The sequence below is a fragment of the Scedosporium apiospermum genome (genome assembly GCF_000732125.1).
Source record: "Scedosporium apiospermum strain IHEM 14462 chromosome Unknown SEQ_SAPIO_0087, whole genome shotgun sequence".
Lineage (NCBI taxonomy): Eukaryota > Fungi > Ascomycota > Sordariomycetes > Microascales > Microascaceae > Scedosporium > Scedosporium apiospermum.
In genome coordinates, this window is record NW_015971788.1 from 219,109 (window position 1) to 233,141 (window position 14,033).

Here is a 14,033-nt window from a genome sequence, read left to right on the forward strand (position 1 = left end):
GCCGAGACCCTTTCGGACGATACCGAAGTGTGTATGGAGTTTCCGGCGCCGGGAGGCAATTCATCCCAATGTCCTCTCCCTCGTCATCGCCTCTCCGAATAATCCCCCTGCGAATAAGATCCGCAACTTCTTTCCGGTCTGGGGTCCCGTCACATCCAATATGTCCTCTTGGCGACGCTCGTTTCGAAGAAAACGTCAACTCCGCATCGTCAGCAAGACTATATCCTTCATTGATCGCCGGTTTAATCTGGGTTAGTGCCTTGGGGATCCTTTCTATCTTAGGTTCCTCGGGAGGTTCTTCGCTGCCTTCTCTTTCGCCGACTTGATAATTCTTCGCTGAGGAGATGGGTTTGCCCTTGACTGGTAATGAAGGCTTCGACTTTTCCGCATCCTTTGAGTCCGAACGAGGATCGTCGTGCCCCAAGTGAGGTGGACAATGTCATGAATCTGACGGATTGCAATACTCGCACGTCTGCGGGCCCTTTCCGGAGAATGAGCAGAATCCACAGTAGTGATCCTGTGTCTTCACAGATTTCTTTTGCTTATATGGATACTTAGGTGAAGTAGAATCGACGTGGGACATGGATCCTCCGCTCCTTTCTTGTCAGGATATCAGGGCATTCGATCTCCCCTCTCCCGAGGGTGTTGTCGAAGTTGAGACGTTGGCAGCTCTGATGATAGACGCGAATCGAAAAACAACAGAAGCTTCCTCTGACTAGGGCCAAAGGAGATCCCCAATAGGTTTGAATAGCGGCAAGATCCCCAGATGTACGATAGCCTCGCTTGCGCTCTTTCTGGTCTTCTCTACACTGGAAAGTAAAGCTTAAAGTTGTTGAACGAGACGAGTGATCAGCAAGAAATGAGTCACTTGACCGAAGTGGAGGGAAAGCGTCCTGTCGTGTAGCACGAAGTACGAATCCCCTTCCGCGGCCTGTCACCACCACTTCCCTTCCCCCTCCAATAGTATGGTTCGGATGTTATCAAGGTTATGTACGTATTCGGAGAGCACGAGACAGACGTCGGGCTCGATTAACGCCTAATAAGACTCTTAATAATAATAATATGTGCGGGTTATGGGAAAGAAAATTCGGACCTTCGTAACCCAGAGGTCGAGTACGAGCACTACACAAAGTATATACAAAGCAGTCTCTCGGAACTGCTCGGAGATGACGCTCGCAACGATCCGGACGAAAAGAGAGCCTCCCGCTATTAGAGCGACCTTTAACAGTCGTATTGAATTTTATATACGTTCATATTCGCCTGGTCTTGTCTAGTCTAGTAAAAGCGGCATGCTGGTGGTAAATGCACGTTGATACTTAAATGGAGAAATAGATACCGGCAGACCCATACTAATTTATATGGGATCCATTGTACCTGGACTCGTATTATCAGATTCACCGTGCTCCCCTCTCACTCTCACTCTTGGCCTTTTGCAATTCAGATTTATTTCACCTCGCGCTCTGCCAGTGTCTGTAAAGCCCTACGGCTATATATCACCTCTGCAAACAATGCGTCCCATCCGCTACAACGTCGCCATTTCCCTTGATGGCTATATTGGCCCAGAAGACCACTCAACGACATGGATCACCGATGACCCATCCATTGATTTCGACGACCTCTATTCACAGTTCGACACCTTCATCATGGGCCGCATAAGTTACGACGTCATGAAGGCTCAAGGGGACGCCAATCCTCTGCGCAATCAACCCAAGGGCAGGGTGCTCGTGGTTTCCCAGTCGGCGGATCCTGCAGCTTACCCTGAGGTGACCATCCTCGGCCGTGATTTCATTTCAGAAATTAAAAAGCTCAAGGAACAAGAGGGCAAGGATATCTGGCTGTTTGGAGGCGGTCAGCTGTTGGGGGCCTGTCTCGACGCGGGACTTGTTGACACGATCGAGGCAGCCGTCATGCCTATACTTTTGAGAGGAGGGATCAAGATGGTATCTGATGCTCCGGCGAGAGATGGAATGGTCGGAACGAAACTTGAGCTTGTGAGTGTTCGGCAACTGGAGAAATCAGGGATAATTCTCACGACATACAAGGTCAAGTCCAACGAGTAGCTAGAGGTTGAGGAATATGGCGTCTACTATCAGTTTAAGAGGTGATCTAGCCGCGTCAGTGAAGAGTTTTTAAGGTGATACTGAAATAATAGGCCATATGCCTGGTCCGGCTGCTCTTGATTCTACCTCACGGCAAGCTGTTACAAGGGGACCTGTCTTTCTAAGAAGCACGGATGCTTCCATCTAACCAACCGCCCAGTCTAAGAGCCACGAGATGGCCCAATTCCGTCGTCCCATCAGAGGCGGCCACCCTCTTATCCAAGTCGTCGAGCACTTTATCTATGTAGGCGCCAGCCGCGGAAAGGTGAAGGATTTGTGCAATAGAGTTATGAAGCTCTAGCAACCGTCGGGAAGGCGGGTCTATGGTCCAGTTTTCCGCGAGAGTAAGCGTTCGTGTAGTTGGCAGAAAATTTCGTAGCACAGGTGGCGGCTGAAATGTGTCGATACGATACGTGTGAGGCGTGTCTGGGACAGGCTGGAAAAAAATCTCGAACTCGCCGAAGAGCTCATGCACGTCATGGCTGAGAGAGAGCGCGTTGCGTGGCTTGTCGACATTTTCGCCCTCGATAAGATGAAGGACGCCGTGGTCGAACATGTTAAGTATGTCAAGCGCTGCCTGTTTAAAGGGATGCTAGAGATGAGATGATTTAGCAAGTGGCAACTCGAACGGGCATCATGTAGACACACCAAACTGCCATCTGCCTCTGGTTGCGTCAGGGAGTGGGGCATGATATGCGCTACTTCGAGACTTGTGAGATTGGGCTCGTTTTGAAGGAGGTCCCCATCGTCGTCTACGGCCGCTGCTCCATCTTGCTGATACCTCCTCAGAAATTCCTTCCGGTCAAACTGACGACTGACTACACATCGAAAGCCATCGCGGACAAGACATTCTCCACGTAATTCTGACAGGCGCCCCGGCGTACCTACGAAGTCTTGCACACCACCGCCCTGGGCTCGTTGAATTGCAGAGTGGATTGCTGGAGAGGGCTGTGGCGTCTGCTTCGTCGATGCTCTCACTAAGAGACCATTGTCAGCAACGGGCAGATGCAAGGCTAGCGGACACATACAAGGTAGGAAGAAGCTGTCAACGAGAAAATCCGCAAACTCGGAGACTGCCAAGGCCACAGAAGCCTCAAGGTCTCTCTCACTCAAGTCAAAAGCATCATCATCGATCGCAATGTTCGCCGTTTGAAAAAATGCCTGGAGAAATACGTCCCGGGACTCTTCTGACCGTGCGTACTCATACGTGAGTTGCACAAGCCTCAGGGGGTTGTACGGCTGGCCGCCCAGGCCTGGATTTGCCGCTTCAAAGTGGTCGATGATACTACGGAACTTTGAACTGGCTTGGGTGCGCTCCGATGCGGACAATGGTGTTGTCGACTGGAACTGGATGATTGATTCGAGATATGCCTGATGCCAATGGTGGCGATGATCTCCCGCTTGGATGTCCCACCTGAATCTGCTCATGTCGAAGTCGAAGTAAGTCGACTGTTGATCACGCACGCGGGGACGGATCGTCTCACAGATAGGGGAGAAATGAAGAGAGAGGACCGGCTCGTGGGATGCCCAGTCGCCAGCTGAGTAAGTCGAGAAACGTCAAGATTTCCAGGTTAAAACAAGTTCATTAACTTTTTTTTTTTTTCTAATATTTATTGAAATGTTTATTTCCAAAATTGTAATGTTATTAATCATTAATTCAGAATAATTATTATCCATCTTAGTAGGACAACTCGAGAAGTCTAAAAACTGATGTATTGATTCTTGATTGCTTATGTCCGACAACACGGTGGTGGGGTAGGTTTTGCAGCCTCCCTGCGAGGACGCCCGCATCAGGTACAGTAGGTTAAAGCAGGAAGCACAGAAGATGCTTCAGGCTGCATAGACGCGCTTCTTGAAGCAGGAATTCTCGATGATAAGATTTGACTGTTTTCTTAGGCTGTTGTGATTATAAAAAGCTGTTCAATGGCCTGGTTAAGCTCCGAGAACCCCTCCAATTGATGATTTTCTCTGCACAAACTCCATTTAATGACCTGGGCTAAAACAACGCTTTCAATCCTGTAAACCTCCCAATCAATGCAAGAGCGTCACCTAGCACCTTTCTCCAGTTTGAGGCCACAGGCGCTCGCTCTGTTTCAGGGCAGCTCTAGAGTCATAACCACACAGCTCCAGTGTCTGCGCCAATGTATGCCGTAAGCCGTATACCGTATGCCGTATGCAGTGGCACTTCTCTGACTCGGCCACTCAGGAAGCGCTGCTGTCGTCGGTTGTGCTGGTATCATCGGTGCTCGTTAAAGCAACACTTGCAGCGCTCCAGTCCCCCTCGTCAAGCGAGGGCACACCGTCAAGGCGCCTCAAGAACTCCTCATCCGAGACATCATCGTCATCATCATCATCGTCGTCCTTTTTGAGCGAATCACCAGGTATCTTGTCACCTCCGCCCTCTGGCGTAAGCCCGTCGCCAGTAGCATTCTAGTCACTGGCACGGACAACCTGGGGCAAGGGAGCCGGCACGCTTTGGACCTCCAGCGGAACACGCGAGTCGTAATACCCCCGGTCAACGACTTCGAATAGGAAAATACCCTCGAGCTCCTTCTTGATGCCGATGAGCTGTTCTTGGGCCTTTCGCACCTCGTCGGGTTTGTTGTCTTGGATGACATGCAGCTTTACCTGCAGCATCCAGTGATGTGTGTCATCGACATTGACGAGACTGTCCCATGGAGGCAAGGGATTCGCGGGATGGATGGCCGCGGGGTGCTGGGGTAGGGGTTGAGTGTATGAGTAAGAGTGGAGAGAAAATTCTACCTCGTCGCGGAAGAACTGGTAACTGTGTTCGATTTGATCGGACACGAGGCTGGATACAATCAGCAAATTTGTTATCCAGGAAGAGCAGCCGATCCCCAGAGAATCCAAGCTTCTCGAATTTCAGGTTAGAAAAGAACCAGGATGAAGGAACCCCTTACCGATATTGCTTCCCCATCAGTACGTTATAAAGATTCTTCTGCCCCCAAATCTCAATCTTTTTCCTCTGCGTAATCAATCCTTTCTCCTGCGACGCCACTATCGCAGGCGGTTCCGGAAAGTCTGTCCACCTCAGGACCCCAGGCGCGGCGTTGAAATCCACCGTGTTCCCGCTCCCGAAATCTCCCCTGGACACCTCGTATCGAACCTGCATATGGTACGACTGCCGGCTAAGAGCCTGGTCCAACTCCTTCCATAACGCGGGGATGTCCTTCTGTTGCTGAGTGGGGGTGGGCGAGGGGTTGGACATGCCGCTTGGACGACCAGGGCCGCGGAAGAAGTGTACATGGTGGATGCTTTCCCAGGGTTCTTGGGCGCAGAGTCCGGAGAGGACATTACAAGCTCGTGGGACGTCCTTTTCTGCGACGATTGCGAGGAGGGAGAGCTCGTACATCCTGGCCGGTGCGAAAGAGACCTGGCGCGCGTTCGAGGAATGCCTCTGGAGGGTAGGTCAAAATAGAGGGCGGGGATAATAATGCCAAAATGAGCAGTTAGTAGTGAAGTTTCCGATATGGAAATAAGCAGGGTGTAACGGGGTTTCCTGACAGAAGGCTCCGAATATCCTGAGCTCTCCTCTCGCTTAGCTTGCGGACTGGAGAGAAGAAGTGTGCAAAGCTCCGATGAAGCTTCGGGATGGTACATTGAGTGAACAGCGCTCGGTAGGAAAGCACTGAAAAGCGGATACCGTCACGTGCAGCTCAGGGGGATGACCCAGTAAATTTGGGCCGCCCTGGATCTCTAAATTTAGCTTGTTACTGCTGATGATGACAGCAAAGGTGGCCTTTGGCCCATAGATTCGTGATAACGTATAAATCCCCCGTTCTAATGAATTCCAAATCCAACGACCGAAGCTACAACCAATATCTAGCCCAAATTTCATGCTCATCCTTCGTCCCGCGAAAGCGAAATTCAACCTCGACGATGTCTTCGAACCCTTCCTTCTCCTGCGGCTGTTTGAATCTAGACATGAATGAGTTGAAAGCTAGCTTGGGTAACGCCTCACGCCTTTCGGGATTCATCTAAAGAGGGTCAGCATAAGAATTTGAGACGCCAGACGAGTGGGAAGCTAACCGATTTATTCATCGCCCTCACGGCGTCATTGTGCTCGCAGATATGCGGCGGTGTCTTGAACCAGACACACCGCACAGGCACCTTGAACTTCTTTGCCAGTCCCACCCACACAGCTCTTGTATCGGGGTCGGGATTCGTGTTATCTAGGAGAAAATGTCAGGGAACCTAAGTCGGGAGCCTGGAGATGATACCCCATACCTATCACTACCGAATCACCCTCCCCAAGTAGATTCTGAGCGGCCTGGACACACTTGTCACGCCTAAACCATGTTGTCAGCACCCAGACCGCGACGGGAACTTGTGGCCAGGCAACTCTTACGTTTTCAGCGTGTCCTGATTGACCCTCCTATAACCCAACGGTTCCAAGTACCGTTGATAGAATGTGCTCTTCCCCGCGCCGGGTGGTCCACAAAACACGACGAGATCTAGCTTGTTCTTCTTCTCGAACATAGGCATGTCCTCCGCTGCTTCCTCTGGGAATGGGAAATGGGCCAGGTCGAATTCTCGGTGGAAATCTCTCGGCTGGAGTCCCAGGAAGAATTCCTCTGGCGTGAGGAACGGAAGACCGATATTGTGAGCAAAGTTGCGGTCGCTGCAACTGAAATCCTTGACCGTCGCAAGAATTTTGTCACCGCCTTTTACGTCCGCGATCCTCCCGCCGGCATCTCCCACGAAGAAGCTGTGCTCGAGATCGATGTCTTGTGGAGTGAGATCATAATCATCGCACATTTCAGTCCACATCCCCGTCCGAGGCTTCCTATACAGGTCTTTGCCAGTAGCTGCGTAAACGGTCGTGGGAATATCTAAATGGCTAAGCACTGCGCTACATTTTTGCTTGAACGCGGTTACTCGTGTCGTAGAATGTGATTTGGGGGCTTTAGATTTCGGGTCATGGTGTAGTTTTAGCCCGCCCTGGTTCGAAATTATTATGACGCGGTAACTACGAGCGGGTATCAGAGGGGTGATGCCATTCGCTTGTCTTGTCTGTTGGGGCGCTTACCCGTCGTCTTCGTATAGCGCCTTGAGCTTAGTTGGTACGGTGTTATGCCACCACTTCCAATCCGCCGCGCTATCAGCATGTTTCTTGCCCGACGCAGGGACAATCAACGTTGAATCCTACTCCCGCACCGTTAGTCAAAATGACGGACACAAGCCGAGACACTTAGCGCAACACACAAGGTCAAAGGCTGCTATCTTCCTCCTCTTAGAGAGCGGCTCCGCCTCCTTTTTATCCGGTTGGTATCGGCCAACAAGAAGTGTTGCAGGAGTATCATCGTCCGGCGCCCGTTCGGTCCAGATCGTCTTGTCTTTCGGTTTCTGGGAGGTAGGGGTGAAAAAGTTCGCGACAGCAGATTCTAGAAGGCACCTATTAGACATCACCCACTCTGTATCCGAATAAAAGCAGCCAAGATTCCGAAAATTGAATGGTAACATACTGGTTGTCCCACTCTGTAGTCTCCGCTTCAAGGGCGGCGGGGAGACGGGCGCATCTGGACCTCGCTTCGATGTGTTCGATGGACCGGTCGATGACATGGTTCTCGGGAGCAGCGCACGGCTACCTAGTCGGATGCTCGATGTATAAACGGCAAAGAGGCGCCAGCCGCCTAGGCAACTCATTCGTATCCAGGGAAAGGTGGCAGCCGGGCTCAAGTCAAGGTCAGGACGTGTTCAAGTCGTGCAGTGAGGAGCTGCTAAAAGTTCAAGGCAGGCACGACAATGACAGGAGATCACGTGATCAAACCGGGTCGATCAACAGGCTCTCCTGGGGGGGAAACATCGACTAATTGATTCATTGGAATTCTGTATTTTTACGACGCAAGACAACAGGAAGTCATGTTTTCGAGTTTAAACGACTAACAGTAATTTTATTCTTCGAGACCACGGCTAGTCCATGTCTCTGGAATCATGAGTGAGATCTAAAGGAGCGGTATCATTTCTTCGTACAAAGAGGATTTTAAGGACAAGTACAACTAATGAAACAGGAACTATGGCATTTCTCCAAGCTTAGTGCGCGTGTGAGTTTTCTACTCACAAGACTCTTCCGCTCCTCCCCAGCATGCAAACCATCTCAAATGGACGAATCAGGCAAAAAAAGGAAAGACCAAGTCTTCTTTAGGAAAGGAAAGACTGGAAAGGCGCCGGAATGCCGTGGAAGGTGGATTTAGAAATCGGAAAGATCGACAGATCGCCTAACAGCGCGGGCGAGGCGGCGGCGAGCCTCGGTGGCGTTGTTAGCAGCACCACCGGCGGCAGCCATCTGAACGGGGACGACGCCTCCGAAGGGACCAGCACGAGCGGGATTCTGGCAGCGAACAAGGCAGACATTGTCCTGGCCAGCAACAGTACCAGTGCACTCCTGGTTGGCGGGGATGGCAGCGGTGAGAGGGAAGTCGGTAGCCTCGCCATCTCGTTCACGGCCACGTCGTCCGGGAACGTTCTGGGTGACCTGGATGTCGGTCCAGGTGGTTCCGGTGCCGTCATCGTTGATCATGCAAGTGTAAGGGCCAGCGCCGTCGGCGTTGACCTGGTGGAGAGTCATGGTGAGTTCGCCACCGGCGCTGACCTGGGGGAGAACATCGCCAGTCTCGGCCATGATGGCCTGGGTGCCGGCCTCGAGGTTGTTGTCACCGGCTCCGAGGGTCTCGCCGAAGGTTTCAGCGGCGTCACCTCGGAATCGGGTGGTATCCTGCTGGAAGGGGTTTCGGCGCGTGCCGTCTCGGGGGGTGGAGGAGTCAATGCCGAGAGCCATGCCAGAACCGCCGGCGTCACCGGTAGCAGAGACAATGGCACCGTGTCCAGCGACGAGCTGGGCGGCGAAGAGGATGGAAGAGAGAACAGTATACTTGAGAGACATTTTGGCTAGTGTTGTAGTTTTGGGTTTCGGGTTGGAATTGGTTGTTTTGTTTGAAAAGTGCAATTAAAGAGTAAAGAATATAAACTATTGGACCAGCCGAAGAATGGAAGAGTGAGTTGCAAGAGGGGAAAGGCAGAAGAGTCTTGTTGATTGTTGATTTGTCTTGATCGTGAGGATGATGGAACAAAAAAAGATCGACTGATTCAACGGATCAACCGGCTTCTTTATACTCGATTTCCAACCTTCATGATACCATAGAAAAGAAGCCTCTCCCCCAAGTTCTTGAAGCTCAAGGCCCTCATCGCGAGCCCACCTTGTTTCACATCCTCACCCAAGCTCTAAGCCTCTCGCGGAACGCATTGACGAATCTCAACGGGGTTCGAAGGACGGGCCTCGTTCGCTGGCAATCACAAGAGCAACGACTCCACAGACAGCATCTCACGAGAAAGCCAAGAAAACGCTAAGCCCCCCGAACCCGTATCGTCCTCAGCTTGCGGTCTGGGCTACAAGAGCCGCATGGACCAGGGGATAGCTTCAGAGGAGCTGTTGGCGATCTCCAATCGCATCTATTGATCTGTGCGGGGATCCACAAACGACGAGATGCGATAGGCTCGTCATGAACCTCGGTGAGCAGGGTTGGGGTTTCTTTCCATTGAGAGTTGCAAGGGAAATTGGTAGGTTCGGCACTGGAGGACCCGGCTAGGCGCTGGCTGTGGAGGATCATATTGCCAGGATGGTAATAGTACCTACCTCGTGGGGGATGTGATGCGGCTTCAAGAGGTGCAAAAAAAAGAAAGAAAATCCCCGGATCTTCCCTTGTCCGGAAATCTGTAGGTCTGCGGACACGGGCGCCACCTTCATCCAGGGGGTTGTTTAGTTTCCGCATCGTCGGTGCGCGGTTAGTGCCGTTTCGAATGCACCGCATGAATTGCCTAGTTGGGCGGGTGGGCTGCAAACCAAGAGGCCGCAAAGCCACCCAATGCGGAAAACATCGTGGATTAAAACGAAACGGGGGGGGCGGGGCCAGGGTTCGGCATCTCGTATCCGGGCCTTGCAACAATTCTGAACGGCCGTGTGTTGAATCGAATCTGCAGGATTTCGCGGAGAGAGGGACAAACACAAATCATGAACGGCGGCTCAATCACGGCGATTGTGAACCAGGTTCGAGCTTGGCTGTTCGAGATCAACCATGCACAGGTGGGGCGCTGCACCGCAAGAGCTCCCCGAAGCGAGCTGTGGTACGCTTCACTGCTTCGCATGCGATAGCTCGAAGACGCTTCTGGGATGTTTCATGTTCTTTTTGCTATTTTAGATTTGAGCAGGGAGACCCAGCAGAATATGTGATCAAGCTCAGCTTGCAGAGCCAAGCCGAGCAGGTTTTGTGAAGCAGACCAATCGCGAAGAAGATGGAATCATCAAGAGAACCTTCGATTTCACCCATGAATTTCATTGTAGTTGCCCAGTTTTCATTCAAGATGCACTGCCTCAGTCTTACATCAGGGCATTATGAGCCAGTATCCCTCTGCACTTCTTGGAATATAAACAAGATAGATCACGTATCAAGACTGAGCTCCTCATGACAAGACTAGTCGTATGTTTGGAGACTTTGATGGTTCTCGTAACCAACCGAAGCGAGGACAGGAGGGCCCCTTAGTATTGGGAAACCTCTCCATGTTAAGTTCCTGGTTTGTCCGTCGTCGCTTGACATCCTTGTCCTGGCATGTAGATCCAATACATGCTGTCTCTTTACCGGCGTCGCTATCCCGACCAAGAGCGCTTGGGGAGGGAGAACATCATGCGGTCATTGCTGTCAGCCGGAATCCACAGAATCCACAGAGCTTAATGCTAGTTTCCAAGCACCGTACAAATTGTTTCCGATAACAGTGAAAAATAATGAACTGAGGAACTGGGAGGGGACCTTGTTGCCACCAGCTCTTGTGATCGTCTCCCGACGCCACCACGTCGATCGCGCGCTGGCAGCTAAATGGACACATTGGTATTCGTAAATCTAGGGAATTGTACAGCCGATAAGTTGGACCTACGACCACACAGGCCAACCAGCGAGCCGACACCGGCAATAATCAGTGTGCGTTGAAACCCCAACATCTGGAGATGTTCTTATCTCTAATCCTGCCACATTTAACGCCCCTAATATCACGATCCTCAAGGTCGAACGATCGCCACACTCACAACGTCGTCGAGAAGACGTACCCAACCATCTGGGTATCCCAAGCAAGGCCTTCACAAACCGAGGCGGCACGTTGCAGAGTCAGTATCTATAGCAGAAGAAACCTAATCCGTCCGATCTTTCAACCGTAGCGTCTACATCTACTCGAGAGGCGACAAGCATAACAGAGTGTAGCAACAATGTCTACACACTTCAACACCGGTTCTGAAAAGCACCACACCAGTGATCCAAGCCAATGGCCTTTTCGCATCCCACCCACCATATCGGCGACAAGTGGCCGGCAGAGGGTCAAAGGGTTGTGGTCTCTCCCAATGTTCGATGTCTCGACCTTCCCGCATTTTCGTGAAGATCGTGCAGCAGTGCTGGGGAACCTATTGACGACTCCCAGCCGAAGACCCCATCCCGCGCCCGAAATAATAGGGATCGCGTAGACTGAGCCAATCCACGTCTAGAGTTTTCTCAATACCTCATGGCGTGGACGACAAATCCCCTTCGGGCGTGCCGGAAGACGCGGGGCGAGTGACGGTGAGGATAACTGGACCCTCTTTTTCTTCGGGGTGGATAATTGACTCCACAAGTATTGCCGGCTTAAAATCGGGGTTCGAGGAAGTCCAAGATCTCCGGCGAATCACCACGCCCATCCGCCAGAGCCGGTCATAGTTTCGCAAGAAGCGCCTCTCCGGTTCGTTGACTTTCCACACCGAACCTCCCGGGGCCACTTAGGATCATTGAAAATTCGACGAAGATCATCACCGGCAGAACATGCAAGAACCTTGAGATAAGGCGCGGGATGATCCTCCCCCCTCGATTTAAACTATGTTCTCGACGATATTTGTGGCTTACCGGTCGGCCACTTTAGAGTTCGCATCGGTTCGCAGATTCGTCGAGTTTTCCCTCGTGATGTGATTGTGCGAGATACGGGCGAAAAATAATCACCCAAATGTTGGCTTAGTTATCGTTGCTTATCTCGAGGTCGTGGGGGCAATTATGCAGCGAAGGCTGTCGTGCATCGAAAACATGGAGAGCCGTCATGGGTTATCGTGGGCGAAACAATAATTGCACCAGTCATAGAATTCGATCGTGTAGAAAATGGGTCTAGATCTCAGTCCTCACCGTGGGATTTCCAGGCACACTGCATTATCGTTGCTGCATCTCAGGCTTAGCATGGCAACAACCGAGGGTCAGTCCGTGCATTTTCCAGCCCTCGGGCCTTGGGTTGGTGTGGGGGAGAAATCAATTGGGGGAGCAAGCAATTTTTCCGAAGATCGATTGATGCGGGTTGGACAATTCCAAGCCAAGCCAATCCAATAAAACTTTGCAAAATCAGGTATATTGAATATGTTCTAGAGAACCCATGATCAAACCGCTTTTCGTGGGATATACACACATAAGAACGTACTTAGAAAAGGAAAAAGAGAAGTCATTGTCATGCAATGAAAATATCAACCCAGCAAAAGAACCTCCGTTTCCGTTTAAACCGAGCCTCCCAGAAAAATGTATGAATGTCGTATCGCTTGAATCAAGTTAGAAAACTGGACAACGACGCTGTCGTTCCAAGCTCGGATCGACTCTGAACTGCCGTGTCCCTCTGGCCTGCCCCCGGCCTTCTTTCCTCCGCTCCGCGCCGTATCGTGTCAGAGAAATGCCCATGGCATTGGTTGGTTGTTGAAAGTATTTAGTTCGAAAAAAATGGTGCCAAATTGTTGATTGGGACACCTCGTAGGGTATATAGATCTAGTGAAAAGGAGAGAGTAATGTTCGGGCCTGGATACTACCCGCTCAGTTGAAGAGGGCGGCACCGCCAGACTCTACCGCCTCGATCTCGGCAGGGTCGAGGGGAAGGCGTCGGAAGCGGGCGGGGAGCTGGCTGCGATCGAAGAAAACGCCCTGGGGAGGCTGGACAGAGCCGAGGTCAGATCCGGCTACTCCGCCAATACCGGACTCCTTGATGGTCTTCTGCAGGGGGCCGAATTGTTGAGCATGGTCCCTGTAAGAGCTGAAGGAGGTGTGCTTGGTGCCGGTCGAAGTGTAACCCTCGCCGAAGCCTTGAGGGAGCTTCCCCGTGGGGGAGGCAGGGTGAGGTTGAGGAGTGTGGTCAATAGTGGCTGGTTTTGCTTGGAGTCAGTTTCTGTTGAGCTCGGAAGGGAGACGGGTTTGCACGACAGATTATGACATACCAGGAATGGTTCGGCGGCCAATGAATCGAATCAAGGGAGTCCGCTCGGCGTGGGCCGCCGCCTGTCGAAGAGCCGCAGTAGCGTTCATGTTTTCGAGTGTTGGGGAGGTTGTTTGTGGGAGGTGATGGAGCGGGAATCTCGGGGAGCAATCGCAGTCGAGGGGTTCGTGAAAATTTTTGTTGGGTAATCTCTCTAGTTGGGATAGAGATATTCGGCGGGGGGGCGATTAGCAGGTGGAAGAACTGATGAGAAGAATTGAATTATTTAGAAAGGAGAAAAGCAAGGGACAATTCCTGGAGGGGGAGGGGGATGTGTGCTTGATATCAAGTTCGAGGCCAGGAGACAACTTGGATGGAAAAAAAGAGTCAAGCCGGAGCAAAGCGCAGGTTGATCGGGAGGATTAGGAATCAAAAATGTGTAATATTATCTTCACAAGCTTTGTGTAGCAATATTATCTTCTGAAAAGGACCTGTGGGATTGGTCCGTTGGGGTTTTTTAGGGGGGCAGATTTGGGGATTTTGGGGGGGTAGAGACTAAAAAGTTGAGGAAAGAGAGCTCGCCAGGCAGCTAAGCAAGGAAGGAAGGAATTATGACTAGTGTACCTCGTAGGATGACTAGTCTGCCGCACGGAGCTGATTGGGGTCCCTGCGACCTGTCTGCCACCC

General features: G+C 51.6%; 4 protein-coding genes and 2 pseudogenes across 4 annotated transcripts; 1 reads left to right on the forward strand and 5 right to left on the reverse strand.

Moving 5' to 3' along the window:
- Nucleotides 1–1,508: 1,508 nt before the first annotated feature.
- Nucleotides 1,509–2,060, forward strand: SAPIO_CDS2782 (annotated as a pseudogene; the record flags this gene model as incomplete).
- Nucleotides 2,061–2,220: 160 nt separating this feature from the next.
- SAPIO_CDS2783 (uncharacterized protein) lies at nt 2,221–3,527 on the reverse strand (the record flags this gene model as incomplete). The annotated part of the gene is made up of 4 exons (XM_016785717.1): nt 2,221–2,691; nt 2,748–2,917; nt 2,984–3,076; nt 3,128–3,527. The coding sequence occupies 4 exons, from the start codon at nt 3,525–3,527 to the stop codon at nt 2,221–2,223; spliced, it is 1,134 nt and encodes a 377-aa protein (XP_016644499.1).
- Nucleotides 3,528–4,301: 774 nt separating this feature from the next.
- SAPIO_CDS2784 (uncharacterized protein) lies at nt 4,302–5,472 on the reverse strand (the record flags this gene model as incomplete). Its single annotated transcript, XM_016785718.1, has 3 exons — nt 4,302–4,529; nt 4,581–4,911; nt 5,021–5,472. 3 exons carry the CDS (start codon nt 5,470–5,472, stop codon nt 4,302–4,304), a joined length of 1,011 nt encoding a protein of 336 aa, XP_016644500.1.
- A 457-nt stretch (nt 5,473–5,929) lies between these two features.
- SAPIO_CDS2785 (uncharacterized protein) lies at nt 5,930–7,682 on the reverse strand (the record flags this gene model as incomplete). Its single annotated transcript, XM_016785719.1, has 7 exons — nt 5,930–6,097; nt 6,171–6,292; nt 6,348–6,409; nt 6,469–7,089; nt 7,150–7,265; nt 7,326–7,504; nt 7,586–7,682. The coding sequence occupies 7 exons, from the start codon at nt 7,680–7,682 to the stop codon at nt 5,930–5,932; spliced, it is 1,365 nt and encodes a 454-aa protein (XP_016644501.1).
- Nucleotides 7,683–8,310: 628 nt separating this feature from the next.
- Nucleotides 8,311–9,003, reverse strand: SAPIO_CDS2786 (annotated as a pseudogene; the record flags this gene model as incomplete).
- Nucleotides 9,004–12,970: 3,967 nt separating this feature from the next.
- SAPIO_CDS2787 (Uncharacterized protein) lies at nt 12,971–13,456 on the reverse strand (the record flags this gene model as incomplete). Its single annotated transcript, XM_016785720.1, has 2 exons — nt 12,971–13,296; nt 13,369–13,456. 2 exons carry the CDS (start codon nt 13,454–13,456, stop codon nt 12,971–12,973), a joined length of 414 nt encoding a protein of 137 aa, XP_016644502.1.
- Between the last annotated feature and the right edge of the window lie 577 nt (nt 13,457–14,033).